The sequence below is a fragment of the Lonchura striata genome, chromosome 4A (genome assembly GCF_050655825.1).
Source record: "Lonchura striata isolate lonStrDom1 chromosome 4A, ASM5065582v1, whole genome shotgun sequence".
Taxonomy (NCBI): domain Eukaryota; kingdom Metazoa; phylum Chordata; class Aves; order Passeriformes; family Estrildidae; genus Lonchura; species Lonchura striata.
The window spans coordinates 14,916,418-14,942,698 of record NC_140742.1 but is presented as its reverse complement, the minus strand read 5'-3'; the positions used below and the strand labels follow the sequence as shown (position 1 = coordinate 14,942,698).

The window sequence follows — 26,281 nt, the reverse complement described above, 5'->3', positions numbered from 1 at the left end:
ACTGGATACAGAAATGTTGAATTTTTAAAAACCTATTTCTTTTCAATATATTATTTTATTTTTATAACTTTATCAAAATATTTCTTCTATATGGAAATATTTTGACTATTTTTATTTCTAAACTTAAATCACCTGAAGTACTAAATCACACTCAAAGTATTAGCTTTCTATATTCAGTCAAAACTCCAAGTTAATGTGCTTATTTAATATGGTGATACCTTACATTTTGCTGACAAAATGATAAAAATAATCAAAATGAAAAGCAATGTATCTGATAGTAAAAATATCCACCATACAGAATAATTTCCATTGCTGTCAAGTGCCTTCAGTATTTGATTATGTAATTTTACCCCCACTTTAAAAAGACTTTTCATTTTTTTATGTATCCTATGACACTTTAACTAAAAGTCCAAATCTGGATCAATATTTCAATGAGGTTCTTCTACTATTCAGCAAGTTCATGGAAATTTTACCAGGATGACAGAAAAAATTCCACAGCATTCTGTCTCTACTAATAAAGGTTCATGGCTTTAGGATTTTTTTTTCCTAAAATCTAGTAAGTTAAATGGCCACTGAATGTCATTAAAGTGATGGTCTTTGACTTGAATATGCTTTTCATATTTGAATTTAGACATGAAATTAAATAAAATGAAGTATTTTATGATTAATCATACATCATAGACAAGAAGAAAAACTAAAGACACAACTGGTACAGCTTGAAAACTGGAAAATCTGTTAGATATGATTTATGATCAATATAACCATGAACTGTCTAATTTACAACATAGAAAAAACTCTGGTATGATCTTAACTTACTTATATAGTCTGGCATACAATTCATATTTATAGGATAATTATCACAATGATCTCCAAAATTCACAAAACTTAGCTACAGTATTTGAGTATCAGAAGGATAATTATCTCAAAAGATTAAAGGCAGTGTTTCTGATTTTAAACAAACAAAAAAGAATTCAATGGCAATTTTGACATGCTATATTCTATAATCAAGCCAAGAATTCAAGCAAAATAATGTGTATTTCTAAAATCCAACTTTTATCACACATGTTGTCTTAATAGTATAGAGCTTGCACTGTTTTTATCTACTGTTCACAAACATGCACATTGGTCAATGGAGGAACGTAGAAATTGAAATCTGAGATTGGTCTTCATACAACATCCTCTCAGAATTGTTCTTAAATAATTTTGATAAAGTAAAATACAGGATGACTAGAAAGGTATAGAGCAACTGTATTATAGTTTGACTTAGTAGTAATTACTAGTATTCATTTTAGTTCTCAAAATTAGAGGTGAATTTTTTTTAACATTTTACTTATAAATAATGCAATCTTCAAAGGTACTTCTGTATTTTTCTACAAATCTACTGTAGTTGAAGACATGTGGCTTCTTTAAGATGTACTTTTTACAGCTTAAAAAAAAGTAGCAGTATTTCTTATACATGTTTCTTGTTGCTAGTTACTTTGTAAGATACCACATAACCTTGAAAAGAGCACTTCAAAAAAATAAAACTACCTCTAGGATATCACACTGCAGAACATTTAAACCTGTTAATTTCAAGTACTAGTTTTATGGCTAAGATTGTTCAGTCAATGTTAGATATAAAAGTGTGAAATATCTTTTTGAGAACTATCCTATTGAAATACTGTTCAAAATAAGTTTTCCAAATTTATTATTATGCTGTGCTATTTTGTATATATGACTTCTAGTCCTGAATTGCTGGTTTTAAGAATAAGTCAAGAGATTTGCTACATGGTACATGTACAGCTTCATTGAAAACTGATGTTAGATATAGCAAAGATACTCTTAGAGGACATTAGGCTTAAAATATTTTTTAGTCTTACCAAATAATTGCCATGCACACTCTGACTCAGCTGTTTAATATTTGTGGATACTGGACTTGAAATAATACAGTCATCACTGTCAGTTTTTATTGATTCAACAGCATCATCCTCTTGATGATCTTCTTGATCTTAAAAAAAAAAAATCAATGCAGGTAATACCCGCTATATTTTAGATCACCTAAGACTTAATAAGAAATCTCACACCAATAAATTTCCTTCTCTAGTATAGAAAGAGTAAGCTCCAGGTAAATCTTCTCTTCCTTGAAGAAGATTAACACTGTGATTCAATGACCTTTAGAGTCACCTAATCTGTATTTTTTCTGGTTTGTTAAAAAATAATGTTTTCCAGGCAAACTGGCTAATAGAGTAAGTCCTGTAACAAACTAAATATGCACAGCTGTTAGCTTCATTTAAGAAATATGGCCTGAATTTCCTCTGACTTCCTTCAACACCATGCATATGCAGAAGAAGAATGCACCTTTTTTCTTTAGTAAAAAAGTACTTTTGTATGCATGTGCATTATTTTCTGGAACATTCAACAAGTTTTTCCTATCTTTTTAAAAAATTCTTATGCAAAAGCTGCCAACAACTAAACATAACATTTTAGCATTCTGCTTCTGCTTTTATTTTAAATTTGGTATCATGGACATGGTTATTGCTATAATAAACAGTTTAAGCTTGGAGCTGGGACAGGATGACCTGGCTTTTAGAATCTTTAAATAAATCTAATAACTTTGTGTCACATATGTGATATAGCATCCTAGACCTCTCACTCTCTGAAAGTATTCTGGTATCAGCATTGGCTGTTATCTGCAGACAAAAAGAGCATATGCATTAAAATATGCTTATTTTAATAAATTTAAAGAGCATATTCGTATTAAAATAGTCTTTGGAACAGCATAGATATAAGGGAGAATATTAAGACATTTAAAATAGAAGCCATGTTTCCTTTAATAAGTCATGTATCAGATTTTTGCAATCAATTACAACATGGTTTCCATTTGGGAAGAAAACACATCTACCACCTAGCTTCAGCTAGAATATAATTTACGTCATGAAGTTTCTCATAATGAGGCAGCTTCCACTACTAGTAAGAAGTGCTTATGAAAATGGACACAGATTTTTTTCAGAAAATACAGCTACTTATTAATAACAATGAATCCTACCTTCTGGTTCCAATTCTTCAATTATTTCTGTCTCATCTCTAGAAGTAATCAGTGTTTGGTCAGCCAACTGCTCCTCTGACAGACGAGAGAGCTCTTCTTTCTCCTGCTGAATTTCTTCAGCCACCTCCTTCACTTTGTCACCCGACAGCTGTTTAGTATCCTGTACATGCTACAGGAAAAGATAAACTTACAGCCTTTATAAAACTCCTTGAATAGAAAAAATTACTAAAGTTCAAAACTTGAAGAATTATGGCCCAGGTTCATTATCCAGAGCCTTTTAACAAACAACAAACACCTCTGCATTGTGTCCCCCACCTATATCAGTACTATGCCATCATTCATTGCCTGGGACATCACAGTATTGTGCTGCTAATATAATCCAGTGTTCTTAATTATTAGTTCTACAAATTGCCCATACGGAGCCACAGGTAGCCTTTCATGCTTCATTGTGCATGACAGAAATACTTAGAACTTACTGCCATCTGTATTGCACTAACATCCAGAAAAGAGACTCTCTTGTGTGCTTGAGCTGCCCGCTGCTTCACTTTGAGTGCTGGAGTCTGTAATAAACAAATATACTGAAGAACATTTATTGCCATCTTATTTTACAATAAATTATGAGGAACTCTAATTTTTTTTCAAAGCCAAATCTAATGGCACTGAATTAAATTCTAATCAGACACAATTTAACACAATTCATACACAACATATTTCTCAGATTACACCATGGAACCCATGGAGATTTTATATATAGTATAAATTTACATTATGGAATAATATAAAATATTAGAGTTATTTCAGACATAGAATATTTTAAACATCTTAGGTTAAAAAAAAGCCCACTAAAAACTCTAGTATTTTAATTTATACATTTCAACCTGTTTGCTTTTATTTCTTAAATGACTGTCAAAGATATTTGAAAGTCCCTTCTTTTTCTGTGGCCTTTATTTAAATGTAATTGTACAGTGAATTACATTTTCAAAATTCTCTTCAATATCCAATTGAAAACCCATTGTGAAGGAATCTCAATCTCACAATACTCCAATGTTAAGAACTTCCAGACCTTTTTGAAAACTGCTTCACCGACTCTACATATCTGACCTAGTTGGTTTAAAATTCATGACTATGATACTAAAACATCTGCCGCTTACAGCTCAAGAAAATGAATATGTCAAATGTTCTAATGATAATTTCAGTAAAAATAAATAAGTTTAAGACTTTGTGTCTTCAGACAAGGTATAATTCAACTAACTCTTGATCTCTTTATATGAAAAACAGCTAACATATTTTCCAGTTCAAGAATCTTTAACTTTATTACACTTTGAACATATCAAGACTTGACCTAAGCTATTTGAACTTAAAAGTAAGAACCGAACAGTTTATTTTATCAAAACTATCACAGAATCACATAATGGCTTGGATTGGAAGGGAACTTAAAATTTAGTTACAAATTCCTTGCCATGGGCAGGGACACCTTCCACTGGACCAGGTGCTCCAAGCCCTGTCCAACCTGGCCTCAGACACTTCCAGGGATGGGGAATCCCCAGTTTCTGTGGACAACCTGTCCTAGTCAAAGGCACGGCTGGAGTTGTGCCAGGAGAGGGACAGGACATCAGGAACAGGTTCTCTGCACAGTGGCTGGGCACTGAAAAAGCTTCCCAGGGAATGGTCATGACCCCAAGGCTGCCAGAGCTCCAGGAGCACTTGGACAATTGGGATTGTCCCAGTTTGCATTTGGAGAATTTGGGATTGTTGAGGTGTCTGTGCAGGGCCAGGAGTTTGACTCATTGATTCTGATCAGTGCCCTCTAACTCAGCCTATTCTATGATTCTATGAAGAATTGCTGCCTTCTAACCTAAACCAACTTTCTCTGAGTTGGAAGTCATTCCCCCTTGTCCTATGCCCTTGCTCTCTCTCCAGCCTTCTTGTAGGCTTCCTTAGGTACTGGAAGGCTGCAATAGGTCAGCCTGAAGCTTCTCTTCTCCATGAAGTAATTCTCTCTATCAAGTACAGACCCAAACATACCTTGGATGGTTGTTCATGTTCCCTAAAACTGGGTGTTATATATCCCAGATCCTTTGACCTCTGTTTGTAGGGAATAATAGCTCGGTCCATAGGAACTTGTAACCTGATCCAGTATTCTACGGTACCAAAATTTTCAATGTGTCCTGTTTTTCCTAAGGAATAAATAGGAGATTGCATTAATTTTCTTTTCAACATTAAGGTATGTTACTCAAAAGCTAGGAAAAACCACAAATTCAAGATTTATAGAACAGCCACAAATTAAAGATTGTGCCTATACTTTACACCAGTGCTTGTGATGTGAGATCTGTAGTTCATGTTAGAAACAGAAACAACTCGTCAGGCTCCCACTGTATGCTCCAAAATCAAAATATGGCCATTTTCCCCTACTTATATATTTACTACAGGGTTAAATCAAAGTTCAATATTTTTATCTCCTTAAGGCAAATAAAAGTTTGGACACTTTTGTTTGTTAATAGTTAGAAGTGTCCCAAAAAATGGTATGCAATTTAAATAACTGGCAAAGGTACCACTTTACAATGCCTTATTAAACTAGATTCTCTACAACAGTGGGCAGTTAAGAGGTCACTGAATATGCTTATCTGACAAAATGTTTCTAGAAGAAAAAGTAAGCCTCAAAGAATATTCAATACTTTTTAGAATTGTCTTGTCCAGGATACCTTAAAATTATTTTAATGTAATGAATATGAATGTGCCTAAAATAACCCACAAATTGTAAACAAACACCCTCCTAGATTATGCTACTATATATATACATTATTAATCATGATCACCACAATTTGTACCTTTTTCACTATTATACAGCAAACTTTGTCTAACCAGTTTAGATTACACTATTTCTTCCTTTGATTATTGATAAGGAATGAGAGGATATACTTATGACATTCAGCCCAGATAAAAAGCATTGATGTTTGATATGGGCAAAGTGGGGGTGTCTCCTTTTTTGGGTTTTTCCCTCTTATCCTGTGCCTATATGCTGTTATGGCCAGCATTGCACCCATCCCAGCTTTCCACAAATGTTGGCAGAATCACAAGAACATGCTGCACACCCAACAGAAAATAGCATTCTTGTAAACGCTCTTTTCCCCCCTTTTGAAATAGTAATGCACAAATACATATTTTGTCAAATATGCATGATTTATCACTTGCAATCAAACAGAATACTTTGCAATATATTAACTACCAGCTAAATTTGCTGTGTTGTAGATCTTGCCGTCATTTTCCAGGATTTCATGGAACTTAAGCTGACAAGAAGCAATTGTTTCATAATCTATGCCATAGGCACGATGAACCTCCAGTGTGATGCTGTTTTCCTTTATGTAGTGAAAGAAGCTATCATCAGACTGCACAAGAAACTGAGAAGTGAAGTCATATGATGGTGTCTTCCCATGAACTACTGGCGTTATCTGAAGTTCAAAGTCATAGAAGGCGTAAGTACAAAAGGTAGCAGGTTCCCAGTCACCAAAAGTGTGCATAGCTTCAGAAGAGAAGATCACTTTGCTGATATGAATTTCAAAACGGTTCTCTCCTCTTTCTAAACGAACAGTTTCAAAAAATTCACCCACTGGATCACTCAGCAATATGTCTCGTCTGGACTTAAGTGGTTTTGTATCATACACAATGTCTCTTAGCTGGGCTGCAACAGATAAAATAGTTATAATATGATTGTCTTTTCAAAAACTCAAATACAATTAATGACTGAGAAGGAAGGATAAAGGCGTAATTCAATTATATTAACGATGTTACTTTCATAAAGGCATTATCAAAAAGAATTCATACACTGAATGCACACTGAGCACACTGGCAACAATCAAGAGTATTTCCTCAGTGGAGCTGCCTCAGTTACACAGACACAGGCCTCAATCAGTTATTATTAAAACTGATAAAAACTGGGAGTTAAAAAGGGTAAAATTCAGAAGTCTTAAGCAATATTCAAAGTAAGTATCACTATGCAAATGTAGCAGAGATTTAAGATGTACATTTTTGTAGGGTTGATCTAAATTTGCCAGAGAAAGAATTAATACATCTGACTTTTAACATCTGTTGTATCTTGAGTGGATAGTACTATCAGCAATGACTTTCACATGTTTCCCAGCCTCAGGTGGTAAGTGGTTAATAAGTGGCTGGATGGGGTTCTGAGTAGTCTTCTAGTGGAAGATGTCCTGCCCCTGGCAGGGGTTTGGAATGAGATGGGTTCCAACCCAAGCCATTCTGGCATTGTATGATTCTAAGAAATCAAAATACATGATTACAGCATTAAGACATAAACCATGATGCAGTAGATGCAACTTGGGAGACAAAATGTGAAAATTGTTTCAACATCAGTTTGTAAAATATCCTATTTGAGGCTTCCTATGCACCTTTTACACAGTGAAGCCACTAAAAAATACTTGAAATTCATCCTGTTTAAATACTATGTCAGTATATTATAACAAGACTTGAGGCATTTTAGTAACACAAAGTGATTTTAGTAACACAAAGTAATGATATTACTGCAAAGTAAAAGGTTGACCATAAAAGTATGATTTATTAGAAAAAAAAAAAAGTTTGGTCATTTTATTCTTATTCAGCAATAGCTGCAGTATAAAAACCACTTTGTTGGCTTTGATTTAGTTAATAACTGTCATTTAAGTCAAGGAAAATTAACTGGAATAGATACCTTTTCATGAAAGAACTGACCTTTCTACTAGTTTTAGGAATGGAAAAGTGTTTCAAATGGAGAACAAATTTAAAACAGTAATTTGGAGGAGATAAAATATAAAAAAAAATTAGTGAAGAATATGATTTAAAGATACCTTCTAGTTTTCTGATACGTGCAGCTCTAATATCGAGAAGATGGGTATACTGTTCCAATTTTACCTCATAGTCTTTCTGTAGATTTTCCATCTTTCTTGTCATTGTTTCTACTTCAGTCTGAAAAACAATTGCATGTAAAAGGAACTTCTGAGGATTGTTTGAATGGATGTTGCACATGGCTTTTGGCTATAAGTTAAAATACAGTCAGATTTGAGAAAGGAACATTTAGAGTATGCAAAAATAGCAGCAGTTTTTCACTTATCAATACAACAATTCAGTTCTAATGTCAGCAAAATCTAAAAACATCAATAGGAAAAACAGAGTAGTTTTTGTTTTAGGACAATATACCTAACAGTTTGTTTAATGATTTTGTTATTTTAAATGCTAATTAATTGAAAGAAAAGTCAAAATATGATCAGCACTACTCCAACAGTGGAAGTAGAAAGAAGACAGTGAAAGCAGAGTGGTATGGAAAAGGAAGCTTACTTGATAAGCATATTTACGATCTTACCTGTGAAGACTTGGTAGGAACTCGGAGAGAAGGCACAGTCTGAGGGTTAAGGGGAGGATGAGCTAAAAGACTACAATTTAGTCACCTGCATCTCATGCTTTTTAAACAATACCTTCAGCAACAGAAGATTTTGTGTTTGGTTCCCTATGCACAGACTGGCTTTGTTGCTGAATTTTCGAGTCTTAATTATTACAAGTGTCAGAGCTACAAAGGTTAAAATGTTATTACCAAGTTATTTCCCACTGTGAGTAGAGTTTAGTACCTGGTAATCTTTGCTAATTTTGTGCTGCACAAGTAACAAATTCCTTGTCTTTTCCAGTTCTTGCACTGTTTCTGCATGTGTTAACTGCAGCTCCTGCATGGAGTGTTCTAAATCTTTATGGATATCTTTTTCCACTTTTTCCAAGAACAGAAGGTCCACATTCTTTTGTTGCTTTTGATCCTGGAGCACATTTGAAAAATTAATAGAAAAGATTTTTGCAAAATATTTGTGTTTATCTGTGCATGGCTTAATGCAATACTGGCATATACTTTGGTACAACAGTAAGGCAGCAAGCAGAACTTTACAAACTTTAAGCACATGGTAACACAAAAATAGGAATGAGGTAGACTACAATGTGTCAGGATTGTTTTCAACAATGTAATCTCAGGAACCAATTAAAATATATCAGATATTCAGAAGCAATCATTCCTTTCTATCCAATGAAAATACAAACAGATATATTTGCCTTTCTCATAATTAATAATCCTGCCTCCATAAATGTACAAACCCCGAATTATTATTCTCAAGTCTACACTTCTTCTGTTATTAATACTGGGGAGTTAGTTTTCATTGAGGTTTTTTGTACTTGTTTTTTTTTTTCCATTATCATTATATAATCATCATTATAGTAAACACTTCCTCAAGAAAATAAAACATAAATTACCCAAACAGTGGAAATATTGCAAAATTATTTGTTCACTGATATCTTCCTCTCACTCCATTTTTAATTTGTGCAAGAGAAAAAAGAATAGAGTATTTTCTGTTTTTTTGGTTTTCTGTTTTAATAAACAAAGAGAAGTTCCTAAGCATTGCTGTACTACATATTGGAACATCTATGCTTATGGTAAAGTTGCATCAATTGTAGAATTAATAAAAAAAAATTGGTTTTAGTAAACATTATAGAGATAACAAGATGCCATGGTAAGTTATTTAACTGAGAAAAACTAAGTTTTTTTTCAAATGGCTGTGAATCTAATTTACTTCACTTTAGTTGTTATAATTAATTATTTACATAAATTAAGATTTAATTCTGGCAATTTTTTTCATTTTCCCTTCTGATTAACTGTAACTAAAAAACGACAAGAGCACACATTTGAGCTTGAGGCATTAACTACTGAAAGATGCTCAAATAATTCAGCCCTTGAAAATTTGAGGTGTGTAGAATGCATATAATGGTCAGCCAAGGGTTTAACAAAAGAAGAAAAAAAACCAACAAAACCAACAAACCAACAAAAACACCTTGCACAAATAAGAAAATAAGAGAATGCAAAATATGGAATTCTAGAATGGTTTGGGTTGAAAGGGATCCTAAATATCATCTAGTTCCAGCCCTGCATTCTTTGTAAGGTACCTTTATAAGGAAGAGGTTTTCACTGAATTCTGCCATACCAACATCACTTTCCTGAAACATAATGGAAAGGTGTTACCAGATGTGAATTGAAGAAATACATTCAGGATAACAATATACATTCTCACTAGATATGATGTTTTGCTTGATAGCATGACTAAATAAACACTTGTTTTTCTATGTTCTTTGACTTTCAAGAAGTATCTGCACTATGCCTAAAACATAGAGGGGTTTCTTTTGTCATATTAAAAACAAAAATACAGTTCACCTTGGTTAAAAACTTCACTTGATTTTTCAGATCATCTAGTTGTTGTTTTTGTTCCAGGTAGCGTAACTGCAGGTCTCTGTTGTCTTGCATCAGCTTTTCCTTTTGGTCTTGATATAGAAGAACAAAATATTATACTTAATTAAAAATAGGTAAGAAAATTACAAACTGGATTTTTTCATATTAATATATGCATGAAAATGTCATTGCAAAAAGCAGAAACAAATGTATTTTGTTTGGGGAAATCTTTGTGTCCTTGTTCTGGTTAGGACAGGGTTAATTTTTGTGAGACGTCAACTTTTTCTGACACAATCAATACTTCTCTATCAAGACAATCATAAAAAATTGTACTTATTGTACTCTGTAGAACAGTACTATAAATAAGTACAAATACAGCAATGCATGAGATTTTGTTAATATAAAATAAAAAGTATTTTAGACAGTGTATGTATAACTAAATAAATAGATACAGTGTATGAATTTATGAGATGAGTGAAAAGAATCTTTGCTATAGGAATTGTTTCAACTTAGATTTTGTACTAGCTTATCTCAGGCTTTTAAAACCTGCATGAAACACTACTGTGAGTAATCTTCAATGAACATGAACCAAACAGCTATTGTAATTTATGGCTGAGAATGTGGGAAATACTGGTAAGATGAGAAGAACAACTATAAATGTCTAAGGGAAATGGGGCTGGTGGAAGCGTGATATAGCTTCTGAAAATACTATACTAAAAAAAACCCAGAAAACATAGAGTGTTACTCTATTTCCTATCTAAAAACTTTTCTTTTAAGTATTACAAAGCACATTATGATGTTATGGCCATCAAAATACTTCTAAAACAATCAGATCAAATTATAGGGTCATTCTAAAAGGGAACTACAGAAGGAGGACATAGAAAATGTCATGATCATGTTGGTCTCCTGTAGCATTAAGAATTTTCAAGGCTTCACTTATTTTACCATCTTTCTTGGACACAGGAAAGAAGTTTAGGAAAAAGATTCATATGCCAAACTACAAAGGGTAGACATGACATTATTTCTACACTAGTTCTAGGCCGTACGTTAAGACAAGCATTCATTTCAATTCTCATACTGAACTTCAAAGAAGAATGTGCAGCAAAGGCAGACACTCTGAAATATGTGACTGAAGAAAGTTTACTGCCTACATTTTGTGAAAGACAGAGCTGTAATCAAATCCGATATACAGAAGTCTGGAAGGATATTAGAACATCTACTCCAGCTGCAGCAAGTCAATTCAATAGAAATCAGAAGTGTAGTACTCTGGTGTTTCAGTTTAGGAGTACAACAAGCTACCTGGGGAAGGGATGGTAAATACCTGACACTTAAATATAATCCCCACAGGAAGGAAAGAAGATGGAACGCCAGTTTTTTCTTAATCATGCTACAAGTAACAACTGTTAGTATGTCATAACTTCATAATAATGTACCTTAAGGCATCTTTATTTTAGGGTCAATTAAGGCTAATTTTGCAAACACTTGCTGTGGTCAAACAAAATGTTTAAATATTCAATCTGGTATGTGAAGTCAGCAGAACTACTGAGAATCCTAATGGTAAGTATGTGCTAAACTCAACGCATAAGAATTATTCACATGTTGGCCCACTTCATTCCATTAAATTGTTCACAGAAATGCACCAGTGTAGAGAAGAAATACTGAGCAAAGAGTAAATATGAACCCAACAGATGAAGAATGGATTCAGCTGAAATTATATGAGCCTCATTCAGCCCATATTCTGTATTGGGTCATATTCTGCACTAAATAGATAGTCATAACTTAAGTGTATTTAGCAAATGTACACTTAAAATGCAGATTTGAAAACACCAGCAACAGAGACTCCACTTTTCTGGGCAGTATATCTCAACTCCAACAGGGGTATAACATCACACTTTGAGAAAATACTAGTTTTCTCAAAAATATACCTCTTTCTACTTTGATCTTGTCAAGGATTTCATTTTTGTCTGCTAAATCAGTTTTGATAGCTGTCTCTAGTTTAGCAATTTGCAGTTTCAGTTGCACTTCCTTTGACTTCCATTGCTGTTCATGGGGTAGACTGAAGACACTGCAATAAAATATATGTTATATGAAAAACTTTTAGAAAACAGCTTCAGCAGAAAATAATCAAGAAAAAAAACTTTTAGCAGCACAGAGATCGCTGTCATTGTGGCTGAGGAATTATGTAAACATATGTTGGTCTGCTGCTCTTGAAACCCAGGAGGCTCTCTCAGGATGCAGTTAAAAAACATGAAAGATTTGTGGGATGAGCAAAGGAGCTGGCCTTAATTTAGAGCTCCAAAGTTAAATAAGTTGGTAGCATCCAACATTTGTGAGACTATGAAAGGAGCTGAGATACATATCTCAGAATAATCCACAACTGTAAACTTCAGCAAGTGACTACAAAACCAGGGTTTTTTTGGTGTACAAACCCTCTTAATGTAGAGAATTGGGATCATCCAGCTGATTTCTTTTAAATTTTTGAGACATGCAGAACCTAATGTCAGTTGCCTGGTCAAAGAAGTGTTGACCACAAAGTGACAACAGTTTTCTCATACTCTAAAACAACAATTCTGATGCTGATTAAGAAGCACATATAAAGTAATCTTGAAGAAATAAAAAAAAGTGGGAAAGTAAATTAGAATAACTGTTTTGCCTTTAACATTATTTGCTTGTAAATTGCCAATCTATTTGCAAGGACTGCATGGATACAGAATCAGAACTGCTGAAACCACAACAAAATGTATAACTAGACTGAAATAAAAGTAATTATATTATATAATCTACAGTGTAATTCCTTGCAGGTAAAAAGAAAAAGCAATGTAATGTGCTTTCTTGTAACTTAGACAGTGAGTACTATGCTCTTCATATTACTCTTGTTCAATTCGTGCATTCTTATTATGGAAAAATGTCCATCTTAAACTATAAACCAGTTTATTCACTTACATATTCTGTGAAAAATCATAAACTGTGGAAAAAGCTGTCAAATATCAAACTTTATATAGGTTCACTGTGAAGTGCTGGAAAAACTTAAGACAAAAATTCAAACACCCCTTTGTTAAAGAAAAAAACAACAAGAAACAATCCTAAAACCCAAAATAAACCCAAATTAATATATATCTACCTAGAAGTATCCTTCTTTCAACAATAACTCTAATGAAAAGAATGAGAAATTCAACTGAGAACTTTTTTCATTTATGTTCAAAATAAAGTGACTCCTATTTATTTTTAATTATGTTTTTAAAAGTAGTATCCTATTGTTTCAAGAGTATTAGAACAAGTGGGTCCATTTCAACAGGACAGATGAAATAAAGGCAGAGTACCATGAAAGTTTCCATATATGCTTAGATATGAAAAACTGGAGCACAAACATATTTACATGTGTGCACAAACATGCAATAGGCACATTCCAGCACTTGGTGTATGAAGACCTATTCAACAGGATGGGAATCTAATTTTTCATATACAGAATCCATAACTTACCTGTTATGCAGCTTATCATAGTTTTCCTTCAAGAGTTCGTTCTCTTTTTCTAGATCATTTATTCTTTCCTGTAACTAAAATGAAGAAGGAAGTTTTATTTGATGCACAGCACAAAAGGAAATTACAATGAATGTATGAAGACAAATAGTTAATCATTTGTAGGTATTGCCAAGCTATTATTTGTTCCTTTTATACAAAATCAGAATCACAGAATATTCTGTGATGGAAGGGATACAAGGATCATCAAATCCAGCTTTAAAGTGAATGGCCCATTTGGGGATGAAAACCACAGTCTTGGTAGTATTAGCACCCTGCTCTAATCAACAGAGCCAATCTCAGGGTATACATGCAAAATAATATAAAAATCTAAAAGTCTAAGTGTATTACTGACATGGTAAAGAACACATCCTTGTTTTCAAAATATTCACTAAAGCAAGACACAATTTTAAAGCTATGAGATACCAAGAACATAACTTCATGCATTGCAATACTTTAAAGGCTTGGAGGAAGTACCTATGAGATAATCTTGGTAAACTTGGTTCATGCAAAATACATTTAAAATAGGTAAACCAGGTGGTTAAACTAAATTTACTACAAAAAGTAACAGAAAAACAAGATTGCAGACTCTTACTCCTCATGCATTGAAGAGAATGAGGAATAAAGCACTTGATTTCTAGCCCTAAGTGTAGATAACAATAGTCTGAGAGCCTCTAGACAAAGAAACAGAAGTAGTTGATTTGAACTGCTAAATAAGATATAACACTATACTGTACTGGAATTAAATCAGGTTAAAAGAATACTAAAAAACTATTATCAATAAATTAAGTATCACTTTCTTTCAGTTAACAAACCACTTGTTCAGTATCAGAATTGACATGAAATTCTAAGCTTTAACCTCTACTATTGTCCAAACACTGGTGCAGTGACTATGTGGCACAGGGATCAAGTGTGGTTGATATTCTATCAAATGCAAGCAGCAACCACTGTTTTTTTCTTTTTAATGGGATAAAAGTATATATATCACCAGGTCAGTCTTCTAAATGAATGTGTTTGAAACATCTATTCACATTTCCACAATTAAAAGGTCATTAACTCTTCCCTTATCTATATGTACTTCAAGCAGATTCAAGATCTCTTGAACACAGTCTCACCTCTTCTGTCCTTCTGTTTGAAATAGTTACCGACTGCAATTCTTTCTGAAGATGGAAGCACTTTAACCGCTCCTCTTTAAGCTGAACATTCAGTTCATCACCTTTTGCTAATAAAGCATCATGGTTGGTCTTCAAGTTCTTTAGGTTCTGTGAAAAAGAAGGAAAAAATATGAAAATCAGACCTAGTAGAATGTTCCCACACTGTCTATTTCAACAGGGGGCTCTCAAGGTGCTACTGAGTAGATGTTCTCAATGGGATAAGCAGGACACATTCTTGAAGTAAGTAAGTGAAAGTAACTTTCACTTTCCAGTGAGGAAGGCCAGCAGAAGGTGACCTGGTTGCCCTCATGAACAACAAACCTTCAGTTTACTCATGATGAAAATGACAAATAAATTTGTAAAGCAATTAAAAGATTTTGCAGTGGTTACAGTGATTGGACATGCTAACTAAAAACCACTGCAGCAGCAAGCAGAAATCAGTGTTGTCCACATCTGTGTTAATCATACAGCTTACCACAGCTCTCTTATATATTTAATATAAATATACACACACACACATATAAATCTTTATACTTATAGATACACATACACACAATTGTAGATATATGATTCTTTTGCAACCCTTATGCATTCAGATCTATTTCTGAGCTTGAAGAACTTTAATAAGGGACTTCTGATTTCCTTTATATTTTCATTTACTTTGATGACACATTTAACCAATTTTAAAATTAAATGGAGGATGCTGATAGAGTTTCTATTTTCAGAATATTAGTTAATATTATATTGCCTACAATCCTGTAGGTAAGCCTCATTCATTAAAAATTCACATGTAAATCACATTCAAACTACGATTTGAGACAAAACAGTTGAAAGCCCAGTCTCCTGTTTCATAAAATGACTGGATGATAATTTATGCCAAATACATACACGAATATAGTTAATGTTTAGTGCTTTTAGACATAAAGAAGTTAGCTTCATTTTTTCCATACAATATTCCTACGAAGTAGTTAAATGGAGAAGCTAAATGTTAATCCTGTAAAAATTGTTTACATTTACATGCAGTCTGAACAGACTGGAAATTAACAAAAAACCCATGAAAAATCAGTCACCAACTTGATCTTCAGCTTTTTGTATTCATTTCTCAGGAAGACAAAAATCATGGAGAATACACAATGCTAGCATTGAAATAATAATTAAAAAAAAGAAATAGTTATTTTATAGTTATAAATAGAGAGAATTCTAAATTCTAGAGTTAAACTCTCTCTGTTTTAGATTTCTTAAAGAGAAAGAAGACAAAAAACCATGTTAAGCCTTTTCTCCGTTTGGCAGAGAAGATACAGGAGTTACACTGAAGAGGGGGAAGGAGGCAAAGCAAAACAAAATACAGAAACAGAAAAACATGGGCAAAAAAAGGAATCAAACAAAAATCTAATGACACAAGTGTTATTTAGCATGTTAACAATAAACATACAGAAGTTTAGAGTTTATAAGGATACTCAGTGCTTCCAGTTCTTAATCCTGGATACTTAATAAGGCTCTATTGCAGTTAGGGCTCCTCCTTACAGGAAGTCTCCCATTGCCAAGGTATTATCATACCACCTTTGTATGCATATGCAGTTTTACATATATATACAGGAAAAAGCAGAAAATAATCAGTATAATTAAAACCTCTAGATAATCTACCATGGAATTGTATGTTCTGGAGATATTTTCATAAAATTGCTCTTATTACTTAAAGCAGTCCTCTAAAATAATTTCCATGAACATATGAGCAGAGGTTAAATCCTAACATCAGAAGAGCCAAACAGCCCAAACTTCAGCAAAGAGTAATAAAGTAGAGGGGGCTTGGTACTCTTTTTTGGCTAATCAATACATCTAAATCAAAGTCCTCTCTGTAAATGATCAGGGATCTCCTTCCATAGCCAGACAATTCAGTTCATTCTTCATAATCTCCCTGGTATGACTATGCAGATGAAATCACTAAGACCTGCTAGACCCTGCTGACGAAAAAAAGAGATGAAGACTAAAAATCCCTACTACATCTGGAGTAGTTTGAATGCAATGTAGGATGTGATTGATTTTTATGTACTCAGTATTGACTTTGAATCATGAACTATGTGTAATTTGTCTTCTGTTTAGCATTCTTATGCAATAAGATATAGGAATGCTACTGATCAAACTGCAATTACCTCTTCAAGCTGGAGAAATCTTCCTTCCATTGCCGAAAGAGCGTTGCTTTTCTCAGCCAGCTGCTTACGGACCTTGATCATTTCCACATTGTCCTGAATGTTTAGCCTTCAAAATTAAAACCAAATGCATCATAAACACATATTTCAAATAAGATGTAGCATATAATACCCAAATTAATTTGTTCATCTATAGTTCACACTAGAGAGTGTAGGTAAATAAACATTGTATTGTTTGATGACACAGCAACTTCAATCAATATATGTACATCTTTGGTTTTTTTTCTGTCATATACAGTTTTATACAATAAACAATCCTGTGCCTAAAGAGATTGTTTTCCCTCTCTCCCACCATCCAAAGCATTCATTGCCAGTTGAACACCATTTTGTGAAGTTTCCACCTATCAGATACTGCAAAGAATGTGTGACCTAGCAATTTAGACTGTAACAAGCTTCCAGTGTGTTATGATTATATGAAAATAATTTATTATCTATGCAGATAATCTTACAATTCTAAGATTAATTTGAGCCTGTACTGTACTGTGTATTAGAAAGGATGTTTAAAATTATTCAGAATTTAAAAAATATTTACTTAGGTGTTTTTCCTTACTTCAAATGGTGCAACTAAATCCCATTATTTCTACAAGTATGAGAGGAGAAACCAGTTTGGGTTTTCATTAATATAAATAATGATAAAATCAGAATAGACTTTCAATATCTGAAAAGGCAATTTCTCTTCCAGTACTTGCCTATTTTAGACATGCTGGACAAATAGTCACAATGCCATGCTGGAACAAGTGAAGGGGCTACAAAGCTTAAATATCTGCAAAATAGCTAAGTGAATAAAACAATGTTGCTCTCTAATACCAAAACATGGTTAGAGACTTTCATTTATCTCAACATTTTCTGCAACAGCAGAGCCAGTATTTTTCTACTATTTGTAGACTCCAAATTATTGAATACTAGTGAACATTAAATTATCCACTATGAAGCTACATCTAAAATTTGATAAAAATTAAAGTGAAGGAAAAATAGATGATTAAAATTTTATGACTTGAATTTCAACTGAACCTGTATCAGTTGGAAAAGAATTCTCTGAAATGGTAATTATGATTTTTTTTTGCTTATTTATGAAAAAAACATCATAACTTATTATTGTAACAATCTCCTGCTTATAATTATCCATGCTATTTGGCAAAACATTTTATGGCTTGGTTTCACCAACCAGACAAAAATTACTAAGGCCTATATTTCTTTACAGAAGTAGTAACTTCCACAGCTACCTACAAACAGTATGGTATAACTCTTCCTGACTTTTCCACCATGGAGATCTTAATTTTTCACAATACCTTTGGCTTGCTGTACCCTGCTCTTTCAGCCGTAGGGTGGATTCTTCAATTTCCTTTTCTTTCCTTCTTAGCTGACTCCCAAGAAACTCTCTGGCACGGTCTAGTTCTTCAATTTGGTTCTTTTGGGACTCAATGACTCTCTCCCTGCAAACACAAGCATCCTACATTCTAAAACCAGCTATATATTTTTAAAAAGGGGAAAAAAAGTATTCAAATAAGTCAAACTTTTAAGTGTTCAGCAAAATCTGTATTTCCTAATAACATATGTCACAAGAGAGGCTTATGAGTTTAAATTGCTATGAAAGCGCAACACAAACTCTCAAAATAAATGTTTTTGTGGACTGAATAATGCTTAGCAGGACCTCACTAAAACACTGTTGTTCATGGTTTCTTACACTCTGTATTAGAAGTATCCTCCTTCTAATTCATTAGCACCAATGGTTTGTCAAAAGTAAACCACCATTACTAGCTATCACAAAATTTGATCTTCAATGGATGGAGCACTGAAAGTAATTTTTAAGCTTTTATTCTGAGATGGAAAAATCTAAACCCCCCAAAAAAATCAAAAAAGAAAATAAAATCAAAAGATGTGTTTTAAACAGTGAAAATTTTAACAGTGGAATTTATCCACTAAATGCAATAAAAAAAAAATTATAGGACTATTTCTGTACAATTGTTTTTTATGATTCCAGTTCATCTTTGCATTTATAAAATTTCAAGTACAAAATAAATGATTGCACATTAATCCATGTATTTCTAAACTTAGCTTGCCAATTAATTGGAAATTTAGCATTTACAGAGAATGTAATTGATAATCTGATTTAAATAAATCACTGTTAAAATAAACAAACAGCTTTTAGAAAACCCAGGTTCTAAACACACAATTCAGAGAAGAAAAATATTCTAATCAGACACCTCAATATCTTGAAATTAGATGCTAGCTACCTTTTTTATGTAACACCTCTCTAGTCTCATGCTATCACTACATCAAGGATGTTGTAAAGGTTTCCTAAGTGTAAATTTCATTTGAAATGTGGAGCTGAATTACAAACCACACTTCAAAATGCAAAGGTGAATCAGTATAATTTTACATAACTATCCCAATACTGTGCCTTTTGTACTTATCCATAAAATTAGTCTGCCTCTAGGAATGAAACTTAAATGCATCAGCAAAACACATCCACATAGTTACCACTTGCATGGTGGTGCACATTTTAAGACTTACATTGGTAAAAATTTTGCAGCTAAGGTTCTTTCTTCTTTTGTCAGCTTTGACCCATAACAAACAAGGCAGACATTGCATCCTAGCAAAGAGAGTCTCATCACTGGAGACCAGTGTTAACCTTTTGCCAAATTCTTATGTACCTACATTTTGCATTCTAAATACCTGATTTCCTGTTTTCCTTAATATTCTGCATTGTTACCAGTGTTATTATTGTCAGAACCAACCATTTTATTTTCTGAACTGAAAACTTCTTAAAAGATACACTTTTTTTCTTCAAGAAAACCGTAAGTTCTAAGAACTATAATGACAAAAAAAGTAATATGAAAATCATACAAATTTCTGATTTCAGCCCTTGAATCCTCAAGCAGACTCTGTTCATATTTGGGGAGCACAGGGTCAGATGATCTCAATTCTAAATTTTGAAATCTCATTCCTGAATACGAAAAAAAAGAGAAATTTTTGACTTGTTGAATGAGAAAGCTTTTAACAAACTAACTAACTTGATACAGTACAAACAATTGCAACTTCTATATAGATGTCATTAAAAATATTTTTACATCAAAACCACATGGAAAGAAATAATCACAGTATGCACAACATAAGCTGATGTAAAATCTGAAGGATGGGCAATGCCAAACAGTGCTAAAGCGAACTGTTAAAAACATGTCCTGAAAGATTTTTAGAAGATTTTACTTTCAACAGAGAACAGAGATGATGTCTTCAAAGAAGAGAAATATCAGTATTATTAGACAGGAACATGGACTTGTAATCACTTTTTCTCAGCAATTTCTTTGCAAAATCCCAAGTGTCATTTGCCCAGACATGCAATTGTTAGGACTGTATTTCAGTTGCAGTGCAGATAATTTCCTTGTGTTGTTTAGAGGCATCCTAAGACCATGGTGAAGAAGAGAAGTAAGAAATTAATTAAGGAAGAATTATTACTTAAGGAGCAAATGCAATGGCTTCTCCACATTTTTCTCCGACTCTTAGAAAGAAGAAATTAAACAAGTTTTGAGGTGGGACCAAATACATTTAATTTCAAAGCCACAATTAAGGCAGCCATCCCTCAGTCCTCAGAATTGCACCACTTAGGTTTAAGGTACAATGACACCAGCAGTTCCCCAAAATGCCTGAAAAACTTACCTAATTTGCTGCATTAACTTGACCTATTTTGAATTTTGACCTTTATGTGTTATTTTAAGGTACTGGTAGTTGCAATACACACATATATATATGTGTGTGTGTGTGTGTGTGTGTGTATGCCTAGAAATTTTTTTTGTTTACTTTTGTTCAAATGATATTTCTTAGATGATTGCACTCAATAAAGAAAGCAAGTATTTACAGAACATCCATACCTGATTAGCTTTACATGGTATTTTTAAATCAGCCAAACAAAAAGCAGATACAGGAAGCTCTAATTATTGTTTGTAGAGTTTTTTTGTCTCTTAATACCTTAGAGACAGCTAACCTATCCTTATTTTTTCCAGGCATTTTATCTTTCAGTAATTGCTCTGCGTATTTTCTGATCTGCACTAAAAATGTTTTGAAATTCAGAATCATGGTTTCAAGTGCAATCAAAAAGTCTGCTGTTTTAATAAAAGTGAATTATACCCTTCTTGGTGTGCTCTGGCATGCCAGCAGCCTCACTCTCTTTTCTGAGACCAGTGTTGACACGAGCTTGAACAGAGCTGTAGAGACAAGGCCTGTGGCCTTGAATCTGGAGCTGCTGTTTAGTTGAAATGAGTTTGTGGCGGAGGCTCTCATTTTGTTTCTCAAGCTCACGAACTTTTTCTTGCAAATCCTCAATCATTTCTTCCAGCTCCAGGGCCTGACCCAGGCGCTTGGGTCCAGAGCCAGCCTGGTCACATTTTCTTTTATCATTAATGAGCCGTATTAACTTGGTGGTCGTTCTGGGGAAAACAATTAAAAAAAAAGAAAAAATATGTGAAAAGTCAACATAAAAAGTATTCTGTTCAAAAGAGCATAACCCCTGTGGATATGTCAGCATAGAACGTCTGATAATAAATTTCAAGTTTTGATATAACTATTGTTGCCTGTGACAAACTCCTTGAAGACAACTGATAGCACTGAGCAGCAATCTGCTTTATAGCACTGACAAGTAACAGTTTCCTAAGGCTTATCATTTAAGGTTAGTAAAGGAAGGACACATTTACATTGTATGTAATTTTACCTAAGTGGACTATGAGTACACCCACTTGGTGTAAGTGGATGATGAGCAGTATTTCCTGCACACAGAAATATAAGAACTGCCATTTGAAATAACAAAACAATTCACTTAGTCTACAATCTTGTATTTGGCAACAATCTGACAGAAAAGATGGAAATTATGTAATGCTGGTCAACTGGAAAGTGGCTCACTGAATACTGAGTCAAAAGAAAATAATGGTTTGGACTTTAAAGTATGTAATAGGCAATACTAAAGCATGAAATAGGCAGTATTTTCAACTACCCTTTGAAGAATTCATTAGCTCCTCACCAGAAACTGGCTTAGATGCAGAAAGACTTTGTTAAAAATTAGCACAATGCAAACAGTCACAGCATTGAGCCCTTCTGCAATATCGTAATACTACAAACAGTTCTTCACAGTCCAGATCAGTTTGCCACCACACTAAGTCCTGGCAAAGATTAGCACACAAGTTGTAAGACACTGAGTTTAATAATCAGCCTAAAGTTGCTTGTATATTTGTGGGTCAACTGGGTACTGTGCTCCCCATGCTATTTGGGACTTCTTCACTGAAGTTATCTATTACATTTAATATCCATGTGTTTTGTGGTGTCAGTGGCTGGGGACAGGGATAACACACACCCCAATGTCCATGTGGCAAAAGAGCATGTTTATTCCTCAAGCCCCTCTTTACAAAGGGGTCTGAAAAACCCAGTCTGGATAGCTCATTGGTCTGATCTTTGACACCACCCAGCTCCCAAACCAGTGACATGTCTGCAGCTCAGGATGGAATGTAATTGCCTGAAGTTACTGCCAGTCAACCCAGGTGCCAGTTTTATGGAGCTGACAGGGTTTCTTATCTGTAGCCTAATTAATTACCCAGTAGAAGCCAGCTTATCTGTGACATAATGTGACAGTTATCTACTACACTGAATAAAGGAGTGATGATTATAAAGACATTTTATTGCTAGTTCACCAATAAAAATCTAGATGCTATTCAACTTCTTGAAAGACAGATTGGGACAAAAAAGGGTCAGAATCTCTCTGGACAAACCATTTTGATTCTAGAATGAAAAGCCTGAAGAACCATTAGGCTTCTACAGCCTGCTCTCCAATTCCCAGAACACTCCACTAGCACAGCTGGGAATTCAAGGTATCATCTCTGATGTAACAGACAGCAGTGTACCTCTGTACAGGGAGATCTAATAGGGGTCCCTGTAAAAACCATCTCAGTATTCAGAGACAACAGATTGTAGAATTCAATACAAAAATCATGTCCAGTGGGTGATTTTTGCTACGGCATTAAAAAGTGCTCTGAGAGAAATCAGCATGATTTTTAATTTATTCACAATCCTTTAAGGGGACAAAGATATCCCATACCTTTTAATTTTCTTCTCTTGCTTATTGGCATACTGTTTGAGTAGGATGTGGTCATCACGCAGACGAAGAAATCTGTCTTCCAGTTCCTCCCGACTGATTTTTGATATGACTTGTCGAGCTTTTACATTCTGTATAGATGATGACTCTACCCAAACCAAGGCAATTTTAAATTACCTTCAATACATTCAACAACACATAATTCAAAGTCTAACTCACTTTGAAAATCTGAAAAAAAATTAACGAAAATTTTCAAGTAATATGATATTTTACACTTGTTTCAGTCTATTGATTAATTTCCTCAGACTTATTGGCAGGTTAATCACTTCCTTTTTCCTTTCTCTAAGAGACTAAAAAGAATGTAGTTCAAATGATGCAGCAAACTGATTACCTACCAGGCAATGCAAAGATAACAATTTAGCAAGCAACCAGGAATGGTGAAACATACTAATCAAAAGATAGGATGAACATTACCATTGAGATGTTTTCTAATCTGTTTCAAAGTGAACATACCCTCTTGAAGCTTGAAAGAATTAACTCACACTTATGAAAATTACTATGAAGACTAAGCCCAGCAGTTCCATTCTAATAGCAGCTGAGTAACATATAAGAACTGCATAGCACTTTTGGTTTCCATTTTCTTAAATGGATCTGACCTTGTCCTCAGTTCAGCATAAAAGCATCCTTTCTTTCTGGAAGGATGAATGTTATAGCTTGATGAGCTTTCCAGTTTTTAGTATCTCACAGCAATTACTCTTTTGCAACAACCTACTTGAATATAGAATTAGTCACTCTACCTTTCAAAATTTAACCCAGATTTTGAACTTCATTTTATGGACGAAGCTAAGAAAGCCACTGATTGAAGTCTGCAATTGCAAGAAAGAGCATACAATAAAGTACCTTAGAATTACAAGGTACAAACCTTGTAATTCTTCAATTCCAGCTGAAGTAAGGACTGTATCTCTCACAGCCAGGTTCCCCACAGTTTCATCAGCTGAAACAGGCATGGCTTACCTAGGAACAACAAAATTCAAATGCTTCTCTATCTGCAATTTAAACTGAGACTAGAATGAACTAAAAAAACATCATATAAAATGATGGCAAAAGTAATGACAGATTCACTGGAATGACCAACTCGTGTATTACTGTAAATGCTCCTATCTCAACTGAATTCCTCAGAGGACAATCAAAACCTTCAAGTTTAACGTTATGCCATTTTAAATCCATGCACAAAATATGGTTTATTTGGTTATGCAGTAGCTAGCTCCAATTGTATTTAATGCTTGCAGAATGTATGTGTTTTTAAAGCTCTAGTTCTAGATTGTCTTCAGAAATCTTTGGGCTAAGGCCATATTTCCAGGTGGATGTGGGAGGAGGACTTGATGGGGTTTCTTCTGTGTTTTTGGGGTTTTTTGGTGGTTTGTTTTGTTTTGTGGTTTCGTTTATTTGTTTTTGTTTTGTGGGGTTTTTTAAAGTTGTTTGTTCATTTTAAATCAGGTCAAAGCTTAAGGCATCAACTGGTAGATGAGGAATGCCATCCTTCACATTCTGAATGGGACCCTAAGATGAAGTGCTGGGGGTTATGGAGTCATTTCAGTGCTACCTACCAATCTCTTAGTCTTCTTTCAATCATTGTTCTAAGAGAAATTACTTTTTAAAATAGAGACATTCCTACTAATGATATTCCTAAATCCAAACACATTTATTTTTTGGGACAACAGAAAGTTCAGCTACATGACAAAGCGAGATTAAGAAAGTATTAATTAATCACTGTAATATATGAAAATGCTGCTGTTTCTTATCTTCCAGGGCACAAAATTAAATGTTGGCCAGAGAATTAAGGAATGCTGAAACAATGTGAAAAGGAGGCACATGAAGTCCTTAGGATGGCCTTTCCCCCCCACACTGTTACACCCTTCAGATGATAAAATCCTCAGTGAATCCAAACATATCTAGGAGTCCATTGGCATATTAACAGGGATGTTAAAAAGACTTGCATCAGAAGACAGAAGTGACATAGTATAATCTACAGACATTCCATGAAATATCTCTTCATTTTATTATCAAAACTACTGCCTAAGTGATGCCTTTCTTCTACCAGCAAAGCCCTCTATCATTAACTAGCCTCCATATGGCTTTGTCCTAAAGGAACAAAGAGGATTAATGGAAGTTCCGTTTCCAACAAGTCAGTCTTGCTTTCAATCTTTTTCATCACTGAAATTTAGAACAAAATAGTAATTAATACCTGGGCAGATCCAGATGCTATGCTGAACCTTATAAATTTTAATGAGATTTTATTTCCAAGAAAAGTTACCATACAGTCACTTCAGCACTTTTGTTAATCAAAAATAAGCGAAAAGAAAAAACATAAAAAAGAGTGGAAAAAACATAAAAAGAGTGGAAGATTTTCCATATCTTTAGAATTAGCCTACAGGAACTTCCAGTTAGATATAAGCCGCAGGCCGGACCCCCGGCCGGGCACAGCCCTCTCAGCAGCTCCGGCCGCGCCGCGCTCCCCGCGCCGCTCCCGCAGGAGGAGCCGCCGCGGCCATAGGAGGAGCCGCCGCCCCACTCACCGCCCCGCCGGCCCGGTTCGTTCCCCGGTACGACGCCACCGCCACCGCCGCGGGACAAACGGCCCCGTCCGCTTCCGCGGCCGCGCGCCCCGCTGCCTGCTGGGAGTTGTAGTCCGGGCAATGCTCGGGGAGCGGAGCCGGGCAGCGGAGCTGGAGGTGCTGCTTCAAATGTGCAGCATGTAGGCGTTTTCTTCATGGCTGTTGTAGCTGTTAGAAATGGAAATTGATCCAGCCAAATTAAAAATACAAATAAAAGGATTTCATTTTGCAGTCAGATTCTATCTAGCCAGCCACAAGGAAAAGAACAGAGCCGAGCCCGGGGTCGGCGCTGGGTATGCAACAGAGAAGACAGCCTCAGCAGAGGTTTTCCTCTGTGCCCACACCACCATTCTGGTACAAGTGGTTTTTATAGGGAAAATTTTGCCTGAGGTCAGGATTTTGGCAAACAGTCCTTCCTTCTATTCAGAGTCCCATAGTTTGATGA

General features: G+C 34.5%; 1 protein-coding gene across 4 annotated transcripts in view; it reads right to left on the bottom strand.

The window, feature by feature from the left end:
• Positions 1-25,846, bottom strand: part of RPGRIP1L (RPGRIP1 like) — a 33,113-nt gene extending 7,267 nt beyond the window's left edge. Inside the window, exons 1-20 of one of the 4 annotated variants that reach the window (XM_085570643.1) lie at positions 25,794-25,846; positions 25,467-25,733; positions 24,144-24,235; positions 23,225-23,369; positions 21,271-21,569; positions 19,993-20,092; positions 18,435-18,578; positions 17,089-17,194; positions 14,900-15,046; positions 13,749-13,822; positions 12,194-12,333; positions 10,254-10,360; positions 9,989-10,039; positions 8,638-8,817; positions 7,864-7,981; positions 6,252-6,704; positions 5,051-5,202; positions 3,502-3,585; positions 3,026-3,194; positions 1,860-1,987 (exon numbers count right to left, since the gene is read on the bottom strand). In XM_085570643.1, the coding sequence (XP_085426769.1) occupies positions 1,860-1,987; positions 3,026-3,194; positions 3,502-3,585; positions 5,051-5,202; positions 6,252-6,704; positions 7,864-7,981; positions 8,638-8,817; positions 9,989-10,039; positions 10,254-10,360; positions 12,194-12,333; positions 13,749-13,822; positions 14,900-15,046; positions 17,089-17,194; positions 18,435-18,578; positions 19,993-20,092; positions 21,271-21,569; positions 23,225-23,369; positions 24,144-24,228 (2,682 nt within the window). In that variant the 5' untranslated portion in view covers positions 24,229-24,235; positions 25,467-25,733; positions 25,794-25,846. Of the gene's footprint in view, positions 1-1,859; positions 1,988-3,025; positions 3,195-3,501; positions 3,586-5,050; positions 5,203-6,251; positions 6,705-7,863; positions 7,982-8,637; positions 8,818-9,988; positions 10,040-10,253; positions 10,361-12,193; positions 12,334-13,748; positions 13,823-14,899; positions 15,047-17,088; positions 17,195-18,434; positions 18,579-19,992; positions 20,093-21,270; positions 21,570-23,224; positions 23,450-24,143; positions 24,236-25,466; positions 25,734-25,793 lie in introns of all 4 variants that reach the window. The other 3 variants (XM_021547762.3, XM_085570644.1, XM_021547761.3) reach the window with 3 other exon arrangements.
• Positions 25,847-26,281: the final 435 nt, after the last annotated feature.